This window comes from Typopeltis vanoorti, chromosome 17 (assembly GCF_054136105.1).
Source record: "Typopeltis vanoorti isolate ZY-2024b chromosome 17, IOZ_Tvanoo_1.0, whole genome shotgun sequence".
In the NCBI taxonomy this organism is placed as follows: Eukaryota; Metazoa; Arthropoda; class Arachnida; order Uropygi; family Thelyphonidae; genus Typopeltis; species Typopeltis vanoorti.
The window spans coordinates 53,096,896-53,123,588 of record NC_143565.1 but is presented as its reverse complement, the minus strand read 5'-3'; the positions used below and the strand labels follow the sequence as shown (position 1 = coordinate 53,123,588).

Sequence of the window (26,693 nt, the reverse complement as noted above, 5' to 3'; positions counted from 1 at the left end):
TCATATAAGACCTGCTAACTCACTATCAGTTGAAAAAGAAAGGAAAAACACTACTGATATCTTACATACATGGCGATCCGTGTATGGAAGATATCATTAGATATGATATTTAGACATCCATCCAAACGTGTGCCACAGTAAAAAATCATATTTATTTTACAAATATTTCACACGTGATCGTTTAATTATGGAAACTCCACAGGTCTCGCTATACGGGGGGGGGAGGCTAAAAAGTTCTGATAAACACCTAGAACAAAAATGATATTAAAGCAACTGATATAACCACAAAAAAAGAACATATATTAAAACCTTTTAACCTCCATGTTTAATTAAATTGTAATAATTTGTTCTTTTCCTTTTAGGATATATAAGAAGACATGGCAGAGGTCTTGAAGAAATTCGAGGACAGAGTGTGGGCAGTCATCAAGTTTTTCGTGCTGCAAGAAAAGTCTGTAACTGAGATTCGCCAAAATTTGTGTGACGCTTTAGGAGACTGTGCCCAGCATATTCAACACTTGCCAGATCGGTGGCCAAGTTTACAACTGGGCATAATGCCTCCAGGTCAGGAAGACCTTCCACTGCGATCGCACCTGAAAACGTCGATGCAGTGCATACCATGATTCTTGAAAATAGACGAATACAAGCCAAAAACATTGCAAAGAATCTGGGGATATCCAGGAAACAAGTTGGGGGTCATTATCCACCAACATCTGGCATGCAGAAGCTCTCAGTGAAGTGGTTCCACAAATGTTTGAATGCCGACCAAAAGAGAGAATATCGGGGTCATTTTGAGAAAATTTTTTTGAGAAAAAAAATGCAAATTGTTTGGCTCGTATTGTGACTGTTGATGAAACATGGCTTCATCACTATGACTCAGAGGCCAAACAACAGTCAATGGAGTGGAGACGGAAAGGTTCTCCGCGGCCAAAGAAGTTCCGAACCCCAAAAGACAGCTGGAAAGGTTCTTGCCATTGTCCGTTTGAGATATGGATGATGTAATCCTTGCCAAGTACCTAAAAAAAAAAAAAAAGGGTTAAACTGTTACAGCAGCAGTTTATTCAACAGCTCTGAAGGAATTGTAGGAGTACTGCAGGAAACTGAGCAGAGGCGTGTTGCTTTCGCAGGATAACGCACCTGCTCACACTACTTATGAAACCCAACAGACAACACACACTACTTGGGCTTTCATTGTCTGCATCAACCACCTTATTCGCTAGACCCGGCCCCATGTGACTATTTTCTATTCCCAAATTTAAATAAACACTTGAATGGAAGAAAATTTACCACATATGATGTCATATCTGCCGCTGTGGACTGGTTTGTGCATCGTCTTTCCCTTGTAGGAAAGACGATGCACAAACATAAGGGAAAGACTTTTCTCAGAGAATTGCAAATGATGCAGCAGCAGTTTGTAGCAAGTGTATAACACTCTTATGTAGAATATGTAGAATATTGTGTAAGTTACATGGTTTTACCGCAATTGCTTCATGGTGATTTTCACAACTTTTCAGCACACCCTCATAGTAGAAAATATGTTTGCCAGCGCCTTTACGGTAGTCACGAAAAAGATGCGACATAATCCTTAGATTGAAAAGCGAACGAATCTTATCTACGATGCGAGGAACGTTTATAAAACCTCATCTATTTATTTATTTTATAAAGGACTGGCTTGAGAATACCCATATGCGATTAACAAATATCAGAAACTTATCTCATAGTTTTGGTTGCTCCGGTTGTAATTCCAACCAGTACGAATGTTAACTGTTAAAATGAGATCAGGAAAAAGAAATTAAAACGCACTTATCGAATACTTACATCATTAGCGGTAATAAAAAAGTTCCATGGCAGTAATGATGTTACACCAAACAGGAAGGTAGTTGTGTAAACGAAATAAAATCTGGAAAAAAAATGCATTTTATTAAACTTAAATTATTAAATATGAAATTATTAAAATAATAAAATATTATAAAATATTCAACATTAAAAAAGAAAGAAAATAAAAAAGGAGGAGAGAAAAAAAGAAATAATGAATGAATGAAAAAAAAAACATTATAAAATAAAAAGAGCATCTAGAAATGTTTATCATTTATTTATTGCTTATTCTTTTCAATGCATTATTTGAAAACCTATGCGGAGGAACACATTCTGGGGATAGTATTTTCAGTAATATTTTTTAGAAAAATAATCTTATAAATTGTAATAAAAATTAAAACGGCACATAATATGCAGTGCTTCAAAACTTTTGAATATCTTCTTTAAGAATCCTGAAATTCAGATCTCCAAGCCATTCTTCAGTGAAGCTGGTCATTTCTCTCTCTCTCTCTCTCTCTCTCTCTCTCTCTCTCTCTCTCTCTCTCTCACTCACTCACATACACACACACACAAAATCAATAAACAAATAAAAGAAAACTAAAAACAGTTTTACTTTTGACTATACCAAATTATCAAGACAAAATGAGAATTCTTTCTTGGTAAAACTCTAACCACCATTCTTTTTTTGGTATAAACATATCATGTCCTGCCTCTTTAGCATTGATAATTAGGTACTATCCTTTCTTTCAAGATTTATTTACAAATCTCTACAAATCATCCATCCATGCAACAACTGAATAGGGTCCACGTGGAGCTGCTAAAAATCCTTGACTTAGTCCAGAAGAGAGCGTTTAGGTTGTTAATAACCCATCCTTCGCTGATTCAGTCTCCATATATATAGATGATGTTTGTGTTGCGCTATTATTGAAAAATATTTCCATGTTTCTCCATATTATGATAAAAATGCAAAGAATAAAATTTTAATGATTTTCTTTCTTTTTTTCAACTTTCTGTCTCCAGTCATGGTATTAGTTTTGGAAGCGAGTCAATCTCTAGTTTGAAACCATTAAGAAATGTATAATTGATTGATATTTGTATCCAACACAAATTGCATTTTTGTGTTATGCTCAAAACTTCGTGGTAAGTACTGACCTGTTTTTTTTTTTTTTTTAATCTTAAGCAGCTAAGCACTAACCAGGCTTTCCTCAAAAGGACTGAATCCATTTAAAAAACAATGGATACAAAAAATATTCGAAAACTTTCTCTCAAGCATCATGTTGGAGGCTTAATGGATTTTTTACTACACTCAAAAAGAATTAAAATAGAATTTAATACTTCCTATATTTCGTCCTAGTCACTAGGACATCTACGGGGATTACAAAAACAATTAATGTAACATATGCACAAATAACAAACAATACTAAGCCCAACCACGTGGGTGACACTAAAGTCCTATCTAGGTAGAGCGCCCTCTAAGGGCAGTAGTAGGTGGCCTGGAATGTAAGGTGGGAACTCTGGTGATGAGTGTTTCCCAAATCTTCGGAAGCTTAATGCAACCATATTTATTGAGATTTGGTTGGTTTTTGAGAGCTGCTGCTGCTTCTAAGAAAAGTCTTTCTTTCTTGAATTTGCTGTGGTGGAGCACGGTGGTTTTCTTCCATGATACTCTGTGGGTGGTGTCCAAAACATGGTCAGCCAAGCCTGAATGGCCATAGTTGTGTTTGAAGATGTAAGACTTGTGTTCCTCTAGACGGATGGATGCTGATCTGCCTGTCTGTCCAAAGTACGCCAGCTTACAGGAACAGGGTACTTTGTAAACTCCAGGCAGAGAGAGAGGAGGGAGCTGATCTTTCGTAGAACGGATAAGGGTAGCCAGTTTGCGGTGGGGCTTATATGCTGTGTGTAGATTGTACTGTTTTAGTATCTTGGCTATTTTTCCAGATGTGCCACGGATGTAGGGTATGGTGATGGCATTTTTAAAATCTTGTTGACGAGAAGGAAGGGGAATGGGGGAGGAGTTGATTATTTTGTTGATACTGTGATCGCTGTAGCCATTGGAGAGGAAAGTGCTGTGTATGTGGTTAAGCTCATTAGTGAGGGCGGTTCCACTGGAATAAAGATTGTGGGCTCTCTTGGTAAGAGTTTTAATAATGCCATATTGTTGAGAGGGGTGGTGGTGGGAGAGTTTGTGAATGTATCTGCCTGTGTGTGTGTGGGTTTTCTGTATACGGTGAAGGTAAGTGTATCATTAGGCAGGCGTGTGACTAAGGTGTCTAGGAAGGGTAAACAATTGTTCTTTTCCTTTTCCATAGTGAACTGGATTCTTGGATGTAGACTATTGAGATGACTGAGGAAGGAGTCTAACGTGTCTGGGCCATGAGGCCAAATAGAGAACACATCATCTACATATCTTAGCCAGATAGAAGGTTTGAGTGGGGCTGAGTCTATGGCTCGTTTTTCGAAATCTTCCATATAGAAATTGGCAAGGGGGGGGTGAGAGGGGGAACCCATAGCAGTTCCCTCTATCTGCTTGTAGATTTTGTTGTTCCAAGAGAAATATCCAGAGTTAATGGCAAAGGAAAAGAGATCTAAGATGTCAGATGGAAAAACGTTTTCTAAGAGAGATAAGGTGTCAATTAAGGGAATATTGGTAAACAAAGAGGAGATATCAAAGCTTACCAATATGTCTGTCTTCTTCAAGGTTAAATTTTCTGCGAGGGCTTTAAAGTGGGTCGAGTTTTTTATATAGGAAGGGGACCTTCCGGTGAGGGGGATCAGAGAGTTGGCCAGCTGTTTAGATAGTCTATAGCAAGGTGCATTGGTAGCATCTACTATAGGCCTGAGTGGGGAATTGGGTTTGTGGATTTTTGGTAAACCGTATATTCGGGGGGGGACGGGAGCGGAAAGGTTTAAGTTTTTTCGTGACATCTGGGGGCCAGGAAGATACTTTTTTGAGTAAAATTTTGAGTTTCTTAACTTGTGTTTTTGTGGGGTCGTGTTCTAGCGGGATGTAGGTAGCGCGATCGCGGAGGATAATGTTCATTTTACGCTTATATTCATTGGTATTAAGAACGATGTAGCATTACCCTTATCCGCTCTGGTGATGACGATACTTTTTTCTTTACGTAGTTTCAGGAGAGCCGTGCGTTGGGCATATGATAAATTACTTTTTGGCGGAAAAGAATGCGCGAGGATGTTGGCTACGTCAAGTCTGATGTTGTTAGCTATCTCCGACGGTAAGCGACCGATTCCACGTTCGATGTTCACCATTACGTCAAGCACCGCCACTTCCTTCGGAGCGACGGCAAAATTATGGCCGAGGCAAAGAGCTCTGACGGCATCATCGTTGAGCCTTTTGGAAGAGAGGTTTATTACTGTCTGGAGCGGTTGAATTTGAGGTTGTGATTTATTTTTCACAAGGTTGCTAAATTTCTTGATGTGTTTATTTTTTATTTTTTGGAATTCTCTCTGTGCGGAAGTTTCCGAAATGCCTTATCTCTCTTAGAAAACGTTTTTCCCTCTGACATCTTAGATCTCTTTTCCTTTGCCATTAACTCTGGATATTTCTCTTGGAACAACAAAATCTACAAGCAGATAGAGGGAACTGCCATGGGTTCCCCCCTCTCACCCCCCCCTTGCCAATTTCTATATGGAAGATTTCGAAAAACGAGCCATAGACTCAGCCCCACTCAAACCTTCTATCTGGCTAAGATATGTAGATGATGTGTTCTCTATTTGGCCTCATGGCCCAGACACGTTAGACTCCTTCCTCAGTCATCTCAATAGTCTACATCCAAGAATCCAAATAATCAACTCCTCCCCCATTCCCCTTCCTTCTCGTCAACAAGATTTTAAAAATGCCATCACCATACCCTACATCCGTGGCACATCTGGAAAAATAGCCAAGATACTAAAACAGTACAATCTACACACAGCATATAAGCCCCACCGCAAACTGGCTACCTTTATCCGTTCTACGAAAGATCAGCTCCCTCCTCTCTCTCTGCCTGGAGTTTACAAAGTACCCTGTTCCTGTAAGCCGGCGTACTTTGGACAGACAGGCAGATCAGCATCCATCCGTCTAGAGGAACACAAGTCTTACATCTTAAAACACAACTATGGCCATTCAGGCTTGGCTGACCATGTTTTGGACACCACCCACAGAGTATCATGGAAGAAAACCACCATGCTCCACCACAGCAAATTCAAGAAAGAGAGACTTTTCTTAGAAGCAGCAGCAGCTCTCAAAAACCAACCAAATCTCAATAAATATGGTTGCATTAAGCTTCCGAAGATTTGGGAAACACTCATCACCAGAGTTCCCACCTTACATTCCAGGCCACCTACTACTGCCCTTAGAGGGCGCTCTACCTAGATAGGACTTTAGTGTCACCCACGTGGTTGGGTTTAGTATTGTTTGTTATTTGTGCATATGTTACATTAATTGTTTTTGTAATCCCCGTAGATGTCCTAGTGACTAGGACGAAATATAGGAAGTATTAAATTCTATTTTAATTCTTTTTGAGTGTTGTAAAAAATCCATTAAGCCTTCAACATGATGTCCTCACAGCACTTAAGCCTCTACACACGTATTTCTCTCAAGCATAAAGAATGTCTCTGTCCTTTTTCATAGCTCATGATTGGACGCAAGACTAGCATTTCTCGTCATTCGTTCCTTTTGAATTTTTATGCTGTTTTTAATAAAAGGAAATAACGCCATCATCATCACACTTAAATTTTGTCAAAATGGTACTTTTCTTTGGATTAAAAAATATTGATGAGCGAGAAACAGCTTGTGTTATTTTTCACTAAAATCAAGCCTGTGAAAAGGACAGATTACATTTTATGAATACTTTGTTTTTCTCACTATTTTTTTTTAATGGATGGAATCATTTTGAGAAAGCTTGGTTAGTTATTAGCAATATTACGCTGGACTTCCCAAGACGAATGAACAAAATTCGTTGGAATTATTATTATTATTACGTGACATCTACAGGGAATCCAAAGACTCATCGAGGGAGGACATCTACTCTACAACTCTGTCTCCACCAGTCATTCCACCAACTACAACTACCCGCAACTATGCAACGCCATCTACCACCAGCCAGCCAGCACCATACTACCTCTAATGTGAATGGAGAAATAAGAAAAAATCATTCCCAAGGACTGATGCAGCAAACTATTGAAAATCCACATCTGCTACTATACTACTACTTCTAAAAAAACTGAAACGTTGCATAATTGTTAATTATTTTCCACGCAGTTTCTTGGAAGTTTTCTTAACAGTGCCGAATCTTACAAATCATCATTTCCTAATATGTACCCTCAGAAGATATACAGGATGGTATGACAGTATTACATTATTAAATTGTATTATTACTGCCCTTCATGATAATAGTTTTTCTTCCAAATTATCTTGCTATTTTTCAGCTCTCCAATACTCTGAGATCTTACATATCAGATGTCTAAGACGCTACTACATATGTCGGTCAACCTAGAAACTTTCCTTGGACTTTTATATACCCTCGTTGCATCAAATATCTCCTTTGCTAACTTTCCATCCCTATTTCGTTGCGATGACCATACTCTTGGATTATTTCTCTGAATACATTATTGAATGATAATGATGCCATGTTTCTTTCTAATGTTGTCATTTCTAACATTATTCTACCAATGATGCAGTCTGTTCACTCCACCAAGTTCTCTGAAAACTCTCATTCTGGTCCAGTCATCTCTAGTCAACTTACATATACAAATTACCAACTTAAGCATATGAAGAATCTTACAATTCTGGGTATTTAAATTACAAGAAAAGAACGTAAAGCTCTATATGGTAAACGAGGAGAATAGTGTAATATTTCTTGATAATATTTCGTCATACAGGACTGATTATAGGAGTTTCTCTTAGGAAAAATATGTGTGAATTTGCGAACTGGAGATAAAAATGAACATGGTGAGGTTGAAACTGAGACCACGTATATTTATGACGTGAATATGGAAAGGTCTGGGGAGGTATGCAATCTGTTCAAAGGTAATCGAACTTTCTATGCTTGACTTTTGATTCTGAAATCCATCTGTTGATTACTGAAATCCTTAAACATACATGCTAATAAGAAAAACTTTGTAAAAAAATCGCACTTACACTTTTTTCCCGAACCTGGCGGGGTCCGAGGTGCTAAAGTGCTCTGGGGCCCTCTTCTCAATGTTTAGGGCTCTTAAATTGACTATAATTTTCGCCTGTGCATTAGTATGGGAAACATCACCTAATTAGTATGATAAATGCAACAGCAATCATTTACTAGTTCATTATTCATTAAAGACTATAAAATTAAAATTGAGATAACTTCGCCTAGAAGAGCTAAAATCATTCTAAACATTTTACGAGCAATTCAGAAAAGATTGAGGCAAATAGACCCGAAATTAATGTAACGAACTCTGCTAGCTTAGTGTTTATATTGATGAAGGTAAGAGCTAATAAGAAAAGATAACACTGATAGAGTATGTGTCATGTGACTAAATACGTCATACAGAAGAAGAGAGTTGTCGAATTTTTTTAAAACAACATCTGGCAGTTGATGCTATATTCCTCATAGGCGCATAAATGCATCTTTCTTGTGTCTTTCCCTTTTCAGTCTATCTGGGGTCGGCCTTTTACATGATGCGACCTTACGCGCGTAAATACCAACCGAATTGCCGCAGAGCCTGACGATGGAGGATGGGGGCAGATATTTTTGTCTGTAGAAGTGTGTGTTCACGGGCCAGTTTGCCTGTTCTGAAGGACGAAAAACCCCAGTTTACGGAAGAAAACTCTAAATCCCCGGCTAACCCACCTTTAGTCGAAAACGACCAGATAAAGGTTCCTCATGGTACAGACGGGAATCGAACCTAGGTCTTTCCGACCAAAGGGGTTCGTCTATACTGGCTGAGTTACTGGCGCATAAATGCATGTTAGGGTTAAATAAATAGCTCAGGATTATTTTCAATAAGCCGTTAAGATCAGAAATCATTCCTTTCCATTGGAAATTTACGTCAGGTTTATACCAAGACTTAAATTCTTAGCCAGTTAGTCCTATAAGTGTCACTGAGATCATCATCTGTTCATTGGGCATCCACAGATGACGTATGGTTATTCCGCTGCTCAGTTGTGCTACACCAGTCCTCGCCATGCAGTCCTGGTGTATGCCTTTCTGGAGGCTTTAGCTCTCTGAAGATCAGTCATTCCACACACACTTTTTTCCCCCTTCCTCTTTTCCAGGAACTTTATTGTTATTGAATGTTATTGAGAGAGTAATGAAAAACTAAATTAGTATTATATTGTAAAGCATCCTTCTTAGAGATTAGATATCGAGAAAGCAAAGCATCGCATGTTTTAGTTAAGTGATTATTACTATTCAGAAATCTGTTGGATTTTTGTGAAGAATTAGATCATAGCAATGAATATGAGATGAATTATTTAGATTTCTGCAAAGCTTCAACAGTTTTCCCATAAAACAAAAATCAGCTTCGAACACATTATTGTTCGAAGGAATTATGTGAGCCTGGATGTATTCCAGATGGGCGTGGATCTTCTTGTGGATGGGTGAAATAATAACAAAGAAAATGCTCATATTAAATTTTTCTAAACAGCAAAATGCTTCGTAGAATTTATGAAGAATGTTAGATATATATAAATGAATCGCTTCACAAACGTTTAATGATTACTCTTTCTAATCTCTCTGATAAAAGAAGAATTTGATATAAAAATAAATAAACCGATCCTATTATGCCTTTTATTTTAGCACTAACTTCTGGAAGTCCGTCGCCGAAAGCTGATCCCATGGCTACCGCTGATATTAGACGCATCGGTGTACCAATAACTGCCTCCATACGTATGCCACGTATTAAAACAGTATAGCTTTATCCTCGATTTTTCTAAGGCTCGAAGTTATGAACCCGAATTTGGGGGGGAGGACTTGCTTGCGTCAGAGTTAAATGGGGAAAAATGTATAGAAAAGAACAGGGCCGACTCTACCGACGGTGCAAGACATGCATTTGCACGGGGGAGCAAGTTCTTTTGGGGCAGCAAAAATAAGGGAGAAGGGGCGGCAAATTATGCTACTGCACTGGGCGGCAAAATTCCTAGGGGCAGCCCTGGAAAAGAACCTGTAATAGGCAACTGGAATTGAACGCATAAACGATCTTTATTTTCTGGTGATCTCGTCTCATTACAGTACAAGAAACCTTCCCACCACCTATTCAGGTAGCAGATGAGTTTTCTAACACGGCAATATCTTACCTATGCTGTGTTAGATCTGGTGACGTTTAAAGACCTATACTAATGGAAACTAATATGATATAATTCTTTTGACATTTCAATACAATTACCTACAGTACCTAGATATATAATGTTACAAGAAAAAATGAACACTGTAATCTCCTTCAAAATCAAGAAAATAACCTTTTAAATACCTTTCAAAAATATTAAAATTTTTGTAATTAAAAATAAACGATGTGAGACAACAATGAAGTCTATACCACTTAAACTGCTTCATTTAAAATAACATCACATCACTTACTTATCTTTATATTTAGGATCATGTTTTAGTCCATTTCTAGTTGTCTCCGATGAGGACTTCGGCAATATACCATTTTTCTCTGTAGCATCATCTTCTATGGAAGACATCTATAAAGATGCGAATATTTGTAAATACTGGTAATTGTTTCAATATATATATATATATATATATATATATATATATATATATATATATATATTCAGGTATCATGGGCAAAGAATAAAATAAAAAATAACAGACACACGAAAAAATACATTAACAGATCTAGTATAAAACAAGTACATTTAAAAAAAGAATGCGTGCTAGAGTTCCAACTGAAGTTGACTACATGCGTGAGCTGGTATAAGTGCTCCAGTATTGGACAGTGACAATGTGCGCATCAGAAATATTATAGCTAAGGCTGTTATTAATATGAGACGAATCAAGCGATGTTTCTTTAGATTCAATTATTCTTCTCTCCAGTTCATCATACACGCATGCTGAAGACAGGGACGTTCAAATTACCAAAATCGGATAAGTAAGATTCAAATTTTCAGTGTTGGAAATTCATAGAGTGTACTGTAGTCACCAGCCAACGAAGAACAAAAGACGTCGCCATTTTAAAAGTCGCACTATAGTCGCTAACGGGAAGAAAGGCTAAAGGTCGCCGAGACAGCAAGTTCAAGCAAAATGAGCTGTAACAAATGCAATAAGCCATTAAGCGATGAAGGGAATGGGCCGCATTGTTCCGGATGTAACAAAAACAACACGTTCAATGTTCAGGGATCTCAGAAAGCACGTGGAAAGCAAAAGGAGCCGCGAAACGGACCGAATGGCGATGTCAACAGTATCGTGAGAAAACGAAGAACAAAGACCAGACACCAAAGAAAAGTAACGACGCACATCAAGGTAAACTGCTCCCGGATCCTAAAATTACAGATAACTTTGATTCATTTAAACTCATGGTGAAAGACTTATTAAATGCACACATGGAACAAATTAACAAAAAATTTGAGGAGTATGAACATTACATGCAGTTCAATAACGAGACCTCTGAAAAAATGTTAGGACCCGTGCGAGAAATAAAGACGAAATTAACAGTTGCGATAGAAACGCAAGAAACACTCCTACGCGAAAAATCAAGAATTGCGGAAAGAAGTAAACGCACTCAAGTATCAAATGGAACACATGCTACAAAAAGAAAGAAAAAAAGAACTTCAAATTGAGGCGATAACGAAAGAAAATACAGAAGATTTAAGCAACATAATGCAACTGATCGGCAGAAAAATTGGATTTCAAATTGCAACCACAGATATCACCTATATCAACCGATGCCCACAAAAAAATAAAGAGAGACCGCCACCAATCATCGCTCGTTTTACCAACAGAAATCTGAGAGACTCCATTCTTACAGCAAGCAAGAAAACAAGGCCGACAACAACGATCCTAACTGATAAGAAACTTCCAACACCAATCTATATAACGGAACACTGGACTCCATACTTCAAAAATCTTCTATACCAAGCAAGGAAGACAAAAACAGAGAAAAACTACAAGTTCCTGTGGACAAAGAATTCCCAGATATTTTTGAGAAAGAATGAAAACACTCGAGTATACATAATTACAAGTGAATCCGACTTACACAGCCTACCAATATAAAACCCTAACTTTTCACATCCTTAAGAATAAGATTAGAACACATTTAAAAACTATATAATGGAGATCATAAACATAGGCGAACATATCCAGTCAGACAACATAAACTTCAAGGTCTTTGACTCTTTGAAGAAATGGCCAGACAACATTTCCACCAACACCAACTTCACTATCATACACACACACAAACATAAGAAAGTATAAAAAAACACTGACTTACATTGATAACACAGCACAATTATACCATAATAAACATAGATGCCTCAATACTGACCGAAGTTGCAATAAACGACACAGAAATTTACGTATACAACATAAATAATTATCAAACCTACAACTTATGTAGACCAAACAAAAGAGGAGTGTGGCATTGCGGCATTTATCAAAGAAAAATACAATGTGACTGAAAAACAAACTCACTTCGAACATGCGGAAACACTAATTTTGGAAATCACAAATAGCCACAATAGTATCAAATAAATACACAATAAACACAATATACAGACCCGCAGATAATAATCCGCTCAATTTTCTTCACTAGTTAGAAACATGGCTAAGCGGCATCGAACCCGTACAACACACAGGCTCATCCTAATAGGAGATATTAACATAAATACGCTTGACCACGCTTCTTCAACCACTAACACATATCTAGATATACTAAGTCAGTACAACATAAACCCTACCATTAACTCCTCAGCAAGAGAAGAAATACTCAATAACTCACTAACACAATCATGCATTGATCATATCGACATGCGGGGTCCCATCCATACATATACAGGGTGTTCGGGATAAATTTGACAGTTTCGTAAGGAAAAAGAAAATCTTCTTTGTATCTATTAAATTTAATGAATTGACAAAAAATATTACAGGCAGAGTTAATTACAATACTATCAACAAGATTTACTCAAAATAACCACCATTAGCATCGATCACAGCTTCAATTCTGCTTCGGAACCTCGAACAAGCTGATGCTACAGTCTCCCTGGGAAGGGCCGCAAAAACTGTTTTAATTTTATCCATTAACTGGGCTTTTGTATTACTGGAAGTGCGATTGGTGTCTTTTTCAACTGCGCCCCATACAAAATAATCCATAGGGTTAAGGTCTGGGGAGTTTGGAGGCCAAACATTTGGACTGGTGAAGTCGTAGAAATTTTCAGACAACCATTTTTGACTTTTCCCAGAGGTGTGGCAAGGGGCCGAATCCTGCTGCCATATATACGGCCTACCATTGGCTACCCCTTGTTATCCAGGGCTTGACTACAGTTAGCAACTCCACGAACAAAGCCCGAATTCCAATGCCAGGGTTATTCAACACCTGTTCCTGCAGATTTGCGAGGAATTCTGCTGTACGAACGCAATCAGATCGTCTGCTAGGGATCTTTCTTCTTGCTACATCCTCGTAGTCACCATTGCAAGTCTCTAGTTCATGCCTGATTGTTTTTACTGTATTCAGGGAGCATTGGGCAGCAGTCGTAATATCCTTATTTTGATGGCGGGCACGAATCATCATGATACAAGTTATTCTCTTCCATGATTCAGGTGGGTTCCAGCTATCCATCCTTTCTGACATCTTGTATATGAATGAAGAAGGGTCCAAACTTTTAAATGAAGAGAAGTGTGTGTTAATACATGTAACTTACGGAAAAATATAATTAATTATAAATATGTCAAATTTATCCCGAACACCCTGTACATCATCAGTAATTAAAGTCAAAATTGCTGATCACTACTTTGTCTCAACTTCGTTTTATTAAGTTCCCCTCCCCCCTCCCACACACACACACAACCACAAAAGTCGACAAAACTCGATCATACTAAACAGCATTGTCGATAACCAAGTAAAAAATACAGACTGGAATTCCCTACTTAAAATAAACGATCTTGTAACATTATACGAGAATTTTCAACTAAAGTTCACAGAAATATACAAAAAAGCAATAAAACCTACACAAACGAGACGACAAACAGACAACAATCCATGGATAAATGACGACATACTAAATCCTATTACTGTAAAAGAAAATCTATGGAAAAAACTTAAAAGGTCACTCAGTAACACACATTTACAAACCTTATACAAAAACACAAGAAATCAACTAACAACAAAAATTCGTAGGGCAAAAAGACAACATTAAGCAAACATGGGCTACACTCAACGAATTAGTAGCCCGAAAAAAGAAAACTTCAGCACAAGATTTTATTGCAAAAATCTTCGGTCAGGATACAAACCAAAGGAATTAGCAGACTCATTCAACCATGCTTTCACAAACAACATCACACAACTCAAAAAAGACAAACTACCAACGATCAACAAAAAACTACCGACACAAAGTCAACAACAAACGATGTATTTTCCACCCATAACAAAACAGGAACTCAAAGAAGCAATCCTACAACTAAAACAAAAGACCACTCCAGGAATAGACAAAATAAACTCACAGACCTTATAAAACACTTTGAACCAATAAATCCAATACTTCTGAAACTCGTGAACATAATATTCGACACAGGCATTATTCCAAAACAACTAAAAACTACAGTAATTACGCCAATATACAAACACGGCAAAAGAAACGATACTCAGAACTACAGACCGATAGCTACACTACTAGTCATCTCAAAAATTCTAGAAAAAATAACACACACCAGACTACGGAACTATTTACAGAAGTACAACATCATCTCACAAAACCAATACTGCTTTCAGAAAACAAAAAGCATCATTACTTTATTAGAAGACATCGCCGCCACAATAAACGAAGCTCTCGACAAAAACAAGTACTGCTGGACCTAACCAAAGCATTTGATACACTTGAACATGACATACTAGTCCCCAAACTATACTCAATAGGTATAAAAGGAACACTGCATACATGGTTCAAGAACTACCTCTCAAACAGAACACAAGTAACAAAAATAGGTACATGTCACAGTCGGAGTATACAAATAAAAACACGGTGTACCTCAAGGTACCATATTATCACCCACTCTATTCAACATATACATTAACGATGTTCATAACATATTCATAAGAAGTCAAATATTTCAATACACAGATGACACTGCACTACTAGCAATCCACACAGACATTAACACAGCTCTCTGCAAAACACAACAAGACCTGAACGAAATCACGACATACTTCCACCAAAACGCAATTCTAATCAACGACACCAAAACACAGATGTTGATAATACACAACCCAAGAATCATACGCCCCGCATCACTATCGATACATTGTCACACATACCGCTGCATTAACAACAAAAATACCTGCCAATGTTCCCAAATCAAACCTGTAACACACGCAAAATACCTCGCTGTCTATATAGATTCCCACCTTAAATGGACAAAACACATAGAATACCTACACCAAACTCCGGATCATCGCAGCTAAACTCTTCCAAGTTAAAGACATTATTCCACCCAACATAAAAAAAAACTCCTATATCACGGTATCTGCGAATCTCTACTCAGATACGAAATAACAGTCTATGCAAATACATCAAACAGCCAAGTAACAAAATTAGAAACACTACACAGGAAAATCGTCTCAACGGTGGTCTGGACACCTTACACGCAACAATATCCGACAAGCACATGGTAATACACAGAATTCTGAGCATTAAAAATCTGAAACACTATATGACATTAACAAGGAATTACTTCAACATCACCTATCGAAACAACAGAGACACATATCGTATAACACGACCTAAAATAACTCTCTACATCCCCACACCCTTCAACAACTCATGCGGTTCTTTCGTGAGATCACATCAGATACCCACGCAACTCAACAACCTACCAAGAAATTTAAAACGCGTAGATAACTACAGAACATTAAAAAACTCTGGAAAATATACCAACAAAGTTAAGAAACCATTAACACTAATATACACATCATAAATCACTAGCACCCAATGCCTACATCCCATACATAAACAGTAGCAACAACACAAATAGCGAAGGCTAAAATCCCACTCTCTTCATAAAAGCTAACCCAAGCTTCGAAGTAGGTGGGATTAACTTGCCTCACTCATCTACAAGTAATTCCTATAAGCAAATGCAGAAATTTGTATGTATAATCACTCTTTCTCAAACTTTAAAAATAAAAATAAAAATAAAATAAAAAATAAAAAATTATACCAAAAATTCTGTATAATCTTCATTGTTAATATTAGAAGAACATGTGTTGTAAATACATAATATAAAAGCAAAAAAAGTATTATTTAAAAAATGTTGTATAATATTGCAAACTATTATATTGTTAGTTTCCATGATGCCTTTGGCTGAAATGACGTTAATTGAATCCCGTGTCGGTGTAGAACGCAAAGAACTTTTATTGGCGCTTTCAACTGACGGTGTCAGTTAACACGTCTCATAAGTTAATGAGACTTCCCTGAAACTCGGGTTTTTCATCCTGCAAACAGGCAAATCCGCACGATGAAAACACACCATTGACAGCTATAGTACACTATAATTAATTAATGCGCCTTATTAGCGCATTAACCGGGATTTCATGTGTCAAAGACGCCAAGTTACTTGCCATGGTAGGCCATTAAGCCTAGCACGTAATGGGATATGGGAAATATTTGCCTTGCTTATATGGTATATCAGGAATATGGTATATCACTGTCTATAATATGTATTATGAAAAAACTAATAACGAATAAAATTTTATTTTATTTTATTTTATTTTATAGGCAAATTCACGAAGGGAAATGATAAAAGCACTACAGTGATATCATTTATGTATTTATTCAGATATGATCAAATTTTCATGTTGCCGACCTTAACCTTTACTCTCTGATAGGCTCTTAGGAGCTCCTCATGGACAAACCTGTTAAAAAAATGAACGTTAACTTCGCTTATCTTCTAACAACTTATCGAAAAAAAAAATTAGGTCAGTTTATACACTTTCTGTGACCTTCATTCACTTCAAAAGCACGCACCCACACAAGTAGAGTTTCTTCTTATATCTGTATATTTATATGAAGGCATTATGTTCATATTATTGCAAGTAAGAAGAACAACTGTCTCACCGTAGTCACCACTTCTTTATTATATAAAAGAACATCATAAATATCTATTATATATAGATATTTATGATATTACCACCAGACATAAGTAGGAAAGCTGCCTCTAACAGATAGTGGATAAAATGTATGGGAAATAATAACTTTCCCATCCATGGGGACCTTCAAAATCTACCACCTGTTAGCTTAAAGATATGGATATGGAAAAAATCAGCAACCAGATTCTCCTGAAACTGAATGGAAGAATCGCTGGTTTACTTCAACGATAAAAAATGTACATCTCATTACAGACCCCACGATCAGATCCCTGGCGGCTTTGACCTGCCCAGACGGCAATGGAGCACACTCAACCGCTTAAGGACACGCCAGATGTGCTACCATGATATATAAGTGGAACCTGAGTGTATCCCCCCAGCATGTGTCTGTAGTGCTGATCAACAGACTGTTAATCATATTATTCAGAGCATACTGACGGACATGTTTCAGGTTACCGCGGACGCAATCCAGTGGATTAGAACAGGGCTGTCTAAAACACTACCCTTTGGCTGGAAGCGGCTCGCCTGTGTGTTTTGATTTTCACGAGCGAAAAAATAAAATACCAATTTGAATCGAATGCGTATTAGATATTTAAATTCTATCACTAAACAATAATCTCGATGTTGGTAATTTTATCTTTTATGTTTACATCACTATATACCAACATGATTTTAAAACATTAGATGTGTCAAACAAGCCGTTTTACACTGTTTTCTTCCAACGCGCAGGCTCCAGGCGCTCACGAGAAACCTGAGCGCCCAATTATTAGATACGCATTGTGATGCGGCCCTCGGATTACCAAAAGCTGGACAGCACTGAATTGGAGACGATTTGAACTTAAATTTGTGATTTTTAGCATATAGTTTGCCGGCCTGGTTGACCGAATGGCTTGCGAATCCACGCCGAAAAGGCTGTGGGTTCGAATCCCGCCGTGAGCAAAGATGTTTGTGATTGTCTGTAAAAATAGTGGTGGTGGCCAGCAGTAGATGGAGAGTTGTAGAGCAGGTATCCTCCCTCGATGAGACTTTCGACTCCCTGGAGATGTTATGTAATAATAATAATAAATAATAGTTTTAGTATATATATATATATATATATATACCAGGGTGGTCTGAAAAGGTTCTCGGCTTCGACCATAGATGGTAACACTATCGGCAAGATTTTTTTTTCTAAGTTGGTACATCTGTCATAAGCATCCATGTGAAATTGCAAGTCATTCTATCAAGTAGTAGTTTGTTTTATACAGCTGTCTGAAGCAAAAGTGTTCTCTGTATCCCTTGAAATGTCATTTCAAAAGAACGTGTAGGATATATTTTGCATGAAGAATTGCAAATGAAAACGCTTTGTGCAAGATGGACGCTGCGCTTGCTCACAGCATATCAAAAACGCACTCGCATGAAAATCTCTGAAAAGTTCTTGGAGCGTTTTAACAAGAATAAAACTGATTTTGTGCGTCAATTTATTACTATGGTTGAGATTTGAATTCACCATTAAACACCAGAATCCAAACAGCAGTCAAAACAGTGGACAATAGCCAGCTGTTCAGCGCCAAAGAAGACGAAGTCGGTTCCATCAGCAGGAAAGGTCATGGCATGGATGTTTTGCAGTACCGTCGACAGGGTGTAGCATAGAGGCAGCCTGCCTCACGGTTCGGCTTAATAATGGCGCTCGTTCAGCCATATTGCGGTATGGGCCGTCGTTGTTAGCGTAACAAGTGCGGAAAGAAGTTTTTCCAAGCTTTGTGTGATATCCCCATAGAGCAAACATTTAATTAATATTATTATTACGTAATCTTTTTGCATTAATGTTTCTCTTGTAATAAGAACAAAATAGCAATTGGAGATTTTCTTATATTTTTGTCTTATAATGCATCATTGGCGATATTTAATTGTTTGCCGCAGGGCGCAGTCTAATCTGGCGACGGCCCTGATGTTTTGGGATGCTTGTTTATTAATTATCTTGATAAGAGTAAAATAATAACTGGGAAATATTATTCCTATCTTTTAACCAGACGTGACGAAAAAATTCGTGAGAAAAGACCCGGTTTGCAGAAGAAAAAATCATCTTTCATCAGGACAATGCACCTGCCCACAAAGGTGTCTTGGCAATGTGAAAATTATGGATTCTGCATTATGAATTGTTGGAACATCCACCCTGTTCCCCAGATTTGGCTCCCTCTGACTTCTGTCTCTTCCCTAAACTAAAACGTTTCCTCGCTGGTCAGCGTTTTTCTTTAAATCAAGAGGTGATTGCAGCTGTAGAGGGGTATTTTGCAGATCTTACTGAGAACCACTACAGGGACGGGACAATGGCGCTGGAGAGTCGCTGGAATAAATGTATTAGTCTTAAGAGAGATTATGTTGAAGAAAAAATAATAATTTTGAGATTAAAAATTCGTTTTTTTTCATTGTTAAGCCGAGAACTTTTCAGACCACCCTCGTATGAACTGTCAAGCCTGATTTGTGTCTTCTCTCGTTGCCAACGTCCTTGAAGTGTTTTGATCAGTGTACTTCTCCAGATTTGTCTGTCCTATGTAGTGTAAACCACAACTGCAAAAACTGACCTTGTAGGCAACTGCTTTTTTAAGTGGAAGATGTGGAGGTTTAGAAGATTTCAGGTGATTAAAGAATTAAAGATTTTATTGACTGGGTAGAATGCGACCCTATTTGACTACTTGTATATATGGGAGAATTACAGATCCTCTGATGGTTTTCTTCTTCTTCTTCTTCTTCTTCTTCTTCTTATTATTATTATTATTATTATTATTATTATTATTATTATCATTATCATCATCATCATTATTAATGTTCTGTTGTAGACATTTTTTGGTAGGGTTGAACTCAGATATTGTAGCTGTTGGTTCGTTTTTTCTATGTTAGTGGAACGTGTGTAATCCCTATCGAGTAAGGAAAGGACGATGCTTATTTTTTGCGCTGGGTGGTGATGGGATGTGGCATGTAGGTAATGTCCTGTGTTTGTTGGCTTCTTATGGACTGAGAAGGTGAGTGCATTTTATTTGGATACCTCAACCGAAAACGATGAAGACCTATTTGTCTCTAATTCAACAGTGAATTTAATTCTAGGATGAAAGTTGTTGAGATGGGTGACATAATCTTCTAATTGAGTAATAGAACCCGGCCAGATAATGAGAATATTGTCGACATATCTTCGCCAAATTTTAGGTTTGGTACTGAAAGGCTTTTTTTTTTTCAAAGCATTTCATGAATAAGTTTATTAACAAGCAATAGAGACAGAGAGGGGGGGGGGACGCCCATGGCTAATTCTTTCTTTCAAAATATTCATCTTGGAATTTGAAAAATGTGCTACTGATGCAGTATTTAAAGAGATCTTGTAAGAGTTGTATACTTTTTGTTCTTAGTACGTTGGTGAACAGATTTACTACATTCAGGCTTGAAAGTAGCAACCACTGTGATGTTTTTGATGTTCTTTATGAAGTGCATGTTTTTTTTTTTTTTTTTTTTTAATAAGAGAATGTTTTCCCAGCTGTAAAGGCTTAGTACGTTTACTATATATTTCGATAGCGAAGAAATTGGCAAAGTATCTTGTATCAACAATAGTCTCAGTGACAAGGCCTTTTTATGCAACTTAGAGACTCCATATATTCTTTGAACCAGATGGCGACTAGACTCAAGACGCTTTTTTTGTTTCCTCAGACCAGTTCAGCATCTTTTTTTTTATTATTAAATTGTTCGTCTTATTATGGAAATATCCCGTGGGATCGTGATCCAACTTTTCATTGGTGTCAGTGTTGTCTAGAAGTGATTTCATTTTTTCCCTATGTATTCTACTAAGTTCAATTCTAGTGTTGAGTTGGCTTTGTCGGCTTTCGGTACTACGATGTTTTTGTCTTTCTTAATGATTTATTATCATTATTATTATTAACAGAGACCTGCAGGGAGCCAGAGACAAATCGAGGGAGGCCACATACTACACACACAAGCTATCATACTTATTCTTGAATTTATTCACACTGCTTGCACTCATAACATCCAATGGCAATCCATTCCAATCACGCACCACTCTCTGAGAGAAAAATCTAGCCCTCACACCCTTCTTGGCAGCCTTCATTCTCAGCTTCCAAGGATGCCGTTTCGTCCTTTTCCCACGCTCCATAAATTGAAAAATTCCATCAATTGAAATCCTGTATGACCCGTTCAGCAGTTTGTAAGTCTCAATCATATCACCTCTCTTTCTCCTGTTTGCTAGTGTCCGCAATCTACAAATTGTCAACCTGTCTTCATAATCAGTATTCCACAATCCCGATATCATTTTTAACACTCGTCTTTTTACTCTCCAATATATCAGAATCACATCGGAAACCACGAGACAAGACCTGCGCACAATAGTCCAAGCGAGGTCTTATCAAGGCCTTGTAAAGAGGCAAAATAACGTCCTTATCTTTACATGTGAACGTTCGTTTGAGCATTACAATTATCTTTTGAGTTGTATTTGCAATCTTTGCCACATGGTCCCTGAACTTCAACTTCCTATCTATTAACACTCCAAGATCCCTAGCCTCATCAGTTTCTTCTAGTCTAATCCCACCAATATAATAGGACATTGGATAGGTAATCATGCCGAAGTGAATGACTTTACATTTACTGACATTGAACAGACACCCATTTTCCCATGCCCACAATTCCAGCTTATTCAAATCATTCTGCAAGGACTGCATATCAGCAGCATTCATGATTACCTTGCCTATCTTTGAATCATCAGCAAATAAGTGTATGTCGCTTGACAAATCCTTCCCAATATCATTAATGTACAGATTGAATAACAGTGGACCAAGCACTGATCCTTGTGGTACACCACTTGTTACCTTAAACCTTTCAGACTCACATCCCCTGTATACCACTTTTTGATATCTGTCAGTCAGCCATCCTCTTATCCATGCTAATGCTCACCCAAACCCATTTTCTCCAATTTATGCAGCAGTCTGTCATGTTGTATTCTGTCAAAAGCCTTAGCAAAATACAAAAGTATCATGGTGTATCCATTCCCCTTGTTTAGTTCAATGGTAACATTTTCACAGAATGTAAGCAAGTTGCTAAAACATGACCTTCCCTTAGTGAACCCATGTTGTTCATTGCAAAGTAGAGATTCACTGTCAACCCATTTCTGAATGCGGGCCCTAACGAATTTTTCTAAAATCTTTACCACCACTCCTCAGATACTAATTGATCGATAGTTTGATACATCGGTCTTGGCATCACCCTTATGCAATGGAATTACCATACATTCCTTCCATTCCTGCGGAATCTTCCCTGTTCTGAGACTCATATAAAACATCCTGGTCAAAGGAATGATCAGCTGAACACTCTTTTAGCACACATGCTGATATTCCACCAGTCCCTATTGCTGAATTCTTATTCAGTTTATGCAGCAGCTCTAATACCTCGGCCTCACACACCTGCGTTTCTTCATCTAGTGAAGAGGTAACAGTGAGCTCAATGTTGCGTTCACTAGGTTGATAGCTTTTAACGAAATGGGCACTCATTAACTGAACAACCTGTTCTGCATCAGTAACCCTTACTCCATCTGGATTTAGAAGAGTTATTCTTTCATATTCATTCTTTCGTTTACTTTCAACATATCGATAGAATCCTTGTAGGTTGTCTTTAGCACGCAATGCCAGTTTCTTTTCATAATCAAATTTTGCTTTCCGAACAACAGTTGTGACTATTCTGGCCTGCTGCTTATAACTTTCATAATGGACGTTATCCTTATGCAAACGGTATTCCTTCTACATCGTCCTTTTCTTACGAATCTCTTGCTTAATAAGATTACACATCCATTCGACTCCTATTCTATTTATTCTTCGAACTCTCGGGACACATTCTGATATCGCATCATTTAAATATTATTTAAATGCTTTCCATACACTGTCGATATCCTTTCCATCCAGCAACCGATCCCATTCCAGTGAACTCAGCATACTCCTCAGGTGGTCATAATTTCCTGCTTTGTAGTTCAACATGTAACCTTTTCTGAATGGAACATTCATAAACTTAGTCACTTCCCAAGTGAGTACCGCATGATCATTGTCATGCGGTACTCACTTGGGAAGTGACTAATCATATTGATCCAACTGGAGGCAGAATAGTTACGTTGTTAACTGAAATGCCCTCTGACACTATAATCAAATCTAGCACTCTTTGACCTCGAGTTCCTTCTGTCACATGCTGCGTGCGGAACTTGTCTCGCAACAGCTCAATAAATGCATTTTCATTCTTCTCATGAGACTCTACTGCTACCCAATCAATATTTGTATAATTAAAGTCTTCCATTATGATTACTCTTTTCGCTTTCACCTTTTCTATTTGGTGATGCATTTCTTCATCACCAACAACCGATCCACCAGGTCTGTAACAACACCCCACTGTATAATTTGTCTTATTAGATTCCACCTCACACCAGATGGCTTCAAACTCACTGCCACGTGAAATATCGTTAGTAGTATTACTACATTCATAGGTCTCAACTCTAACTGGATTTAAGTCATCCAATATCATTAGCAGCAGGCCCCCTCCTCTCCTATCCACTCTATCCTTCCTAAAAATACTGTACCCATGACACTCGATACCAGTTAATAGGTCTGATTCTGTTAGACAGGTCTCACTAATTCCTACAATCTGAGGTCGCAACATATTGACTAAGGCAACAAACTCTACCCCTTTGTTTCTGATACTCCTAGCATTTGTGTGCAGACATAATAATCTACCTTCACGTTCTTTAGTATACCCTTGTTTGCACTCTGCCTGACCCAATTGGACAATTTGCAGATCTCTATTCTTCTCTAATGCTTGACACATGTAGACATCTTTGCACACATGTGATTGGTCCAAACCGGACGAACACAAACCCGAAATCGTTCTCACCTCGTCAACATTCCCATGATAAATCCCATTCCCATCATTAACACAGTTATATGCCATTTTCGCTCTTACACTCACATTCACATCATTCCCTCCTTTATGATTTAGTTTCCCAGACTCTCTGTGTTAGGTCTCATACCAGTTATTAGTTTTTCCAGACTCCTGATACCAAACGAATTCAGGTGTAGGCCATCCCTCTTATACAAATCCAATCTTCCCTCAAACTCACTCCACACATCCAAAAACTCGCATCCATTCCTTCTACATAGCCTACGCATTGAATCGTTTGCCATCATAGCCCTTCTTTTTTATTCATTTTTGTCATAGCGAGTCCTTCATTTTAAAGTCCTTCGTTTTATTTTTCTAATAGTAGGAGGTTTTCCTTGTAAAAGTACAGAGGCTGTTCGGATTCGAAGAAAATCTGCAGTATCTACAGCTTCTTTCTACACTTGCCATAATATTCAATCTGTTCCAGATATTCGCAGGAAAAGAAGATAATTATGTGTGAAGAGTATATGACTGGCTGTGTGTTGTATGCATTCTTTAAATAATGCCACTTTTATACGTTGGAAAATTCTTAAGTACGCTTCATGGTGAACTGCCAGCATAACCTTAAAAAACGAGGAATAACTCCATTGTCTCTACACTTGTATCAACAACAGTCTCAGTGACAAGTCCTGTTTATGCATACCCCAAGGTGCATACCTTAGGGACACCATATATTCTTTGAACCAGATGGCAACTAGACTCAAGACGCTTTTTTGTTTCCTGAGACCAGTTCAGCATCTTTTTTTTTATTATTAAATTATTAAAATACACACCGCGAATATATCGTTGCGTAGGCTTCTAGTGGAGAGAGAATACATGCTATGAATATGCTTTCCGATTTTTCTACAAAAATAAAGTATCACATAGAATAAGAAGCTATTTTTAATATTTTCTCGACTAGTTTGATTATTTTGTTCATCATTATTGTTCATTATTATGTCATCAAGATAATTACATGAATAAACTAAAAAAAGCTAGAAAACAATACAGCAATAAATAAAACTAGCAGCTAGCGTATGAGTATAACAGGGAATGCACGCTTTCCATTGTTATTCAAATTCAAATGCACTGGAGTTGTTATTAATATTCACTATTATTACTTGTGTACTAGTATTTTTTTTTTTTTACTTTATTTGGGTAATTATCCTGATGAAGTGAAACAAAATATTTTTTTTCGAAACTAATAAACGTAGTTTCTTATTCTATGTGATGCTTTATTAAAATACCGGAAAACATATTTCTAGCATTTTCTGAAGATATTGTTAGCATCTGCATAGTCAAGTTTTCAGTACCTTTTGTTCATAAGGTCATAGTGTATTTAGTTTCGTTTCAGAGATGATATATTTGCAACAATTCTATCACATTCAGAGATAGAATTGTTGCAATTACTGGATAAAAGATACTCCATGTACTCCCGTATCAAATTCACTGGTGAATGTGAATCTAATAAGAGACTTCGCTTTTTGGACACTTCAATAATCCTCATCTGTACAGGCAATACTCATTTTTCGGTTTATCGAAAATATCTTCTTGGCAGATAAATCCATCTGGTCTTATACCATTAATCGCTCATGGAAGACAAGTAGTATCAAAACCCCTATACGCTAAACTCACTCTATATGTTTTATTGATTTCGTTCTGTTGGTAGAGTCGCTAGATTAGACCGTGGTCGAATCAAAATCACCGCAATCGGATATAAAAGTCATAAAGAAACATTAGAAGAAATAATACGGGTTCTTCGCATATTTGATTTATGCAACACCTTCAAACAGTTTCATAAACACCTCTTTCCTGCCATCCGCCATAAATAAAATACCACCGCACTCCTTGCCTGGTGTTTATTGAGTACCGTGTTCCTGTTGGACCGTTCTGCTGATATTCCGTTCAGGAGTATCAAATTTCTGGAATCTGATAAGTATGACCTTACATAGCATACTTATTGATCCTAAAAAAATTCTTTGGAATGAAACCAAGATTCTGCACTCAAATAGATTTAAATATGATCTAAATATACATGATTTAAATATATGATATAACTGTTTCTTGAAAAATGTGAAACTTTATGATACAATTCAAATCTAAACCGTTCTTTTCTTATTTTATTTTTATTATTTTTTTGGTGAATGACTTATGTAAACCTGTAGTGAATTATAATAATAATTGTTACATTGGATCTCAGTGTCTAGAGTCCAAAGGCAACTGAAAGACACATCAGTGTGTGTGTGTGTGTGTGTGTGTGTGTGTGTGTGTGTAGAAATAGTTTGTATGTATGCTGAATATATATTCAAAGTCATTTTTGTTCGTAATATAAATTACTATTCTTCATTACTCGTTTCCCAAGCTGATCGCAGGTATTATTTTTAATACCTGCGATCATGTAGCTGACTTGAAAAAAAAAAACGGAACACAGCTCGGAAATTCTTGTATTAGTATTAATGCTGAATAGTCATTATGTATATAAGCAGTAATAATTATATAACTTTGCTCGTAATTCCTAGTGTCACTTAACAAATTCAACACTATACGAAATCCAAATAAAAAAATATACGTATTTTTAATCAATGGTTTAGTTTTAAAAAACAGAAGTTTAAAAAATTAATAAAATGAAGCAATTTTTGTTAAAGATATCTACCTTTACCTTTACGGACAGGAATTTCTAACAA

The 26,693-nt window shown here is 37.2% G+C and overlaps 1 protein-coding gene across 1 annotated transcript in view; it reads right to left on the bottom strand.

Moving 5' to 3' along the window:
• Positions 1 to 26,693, bottom strand: part of LOC150097392 (equilibrative nucleoside transporter 3-like) — a 234,354-nt gene that overhangs the window by 167,193 nt on the left and 40,468 nt on the right. Inside the window, exons 2-3 of the mRNA XM_090407415.1 lie at positions 10,368 to 10,474; positions 1,816 to 1,897 (exon numbers count right to left, since the gene is read on the bottom strand). Coding sequence (XP_090263541.1) covers positions 1,816 to 1,897; positions 10,368 to 10,474 — 189 coding nt within the window. The remainder of the gene's footprint in view (positions 1 to 1,815; positions 1,898 to 10,367; positions 10,475 to 26,693) is intronic.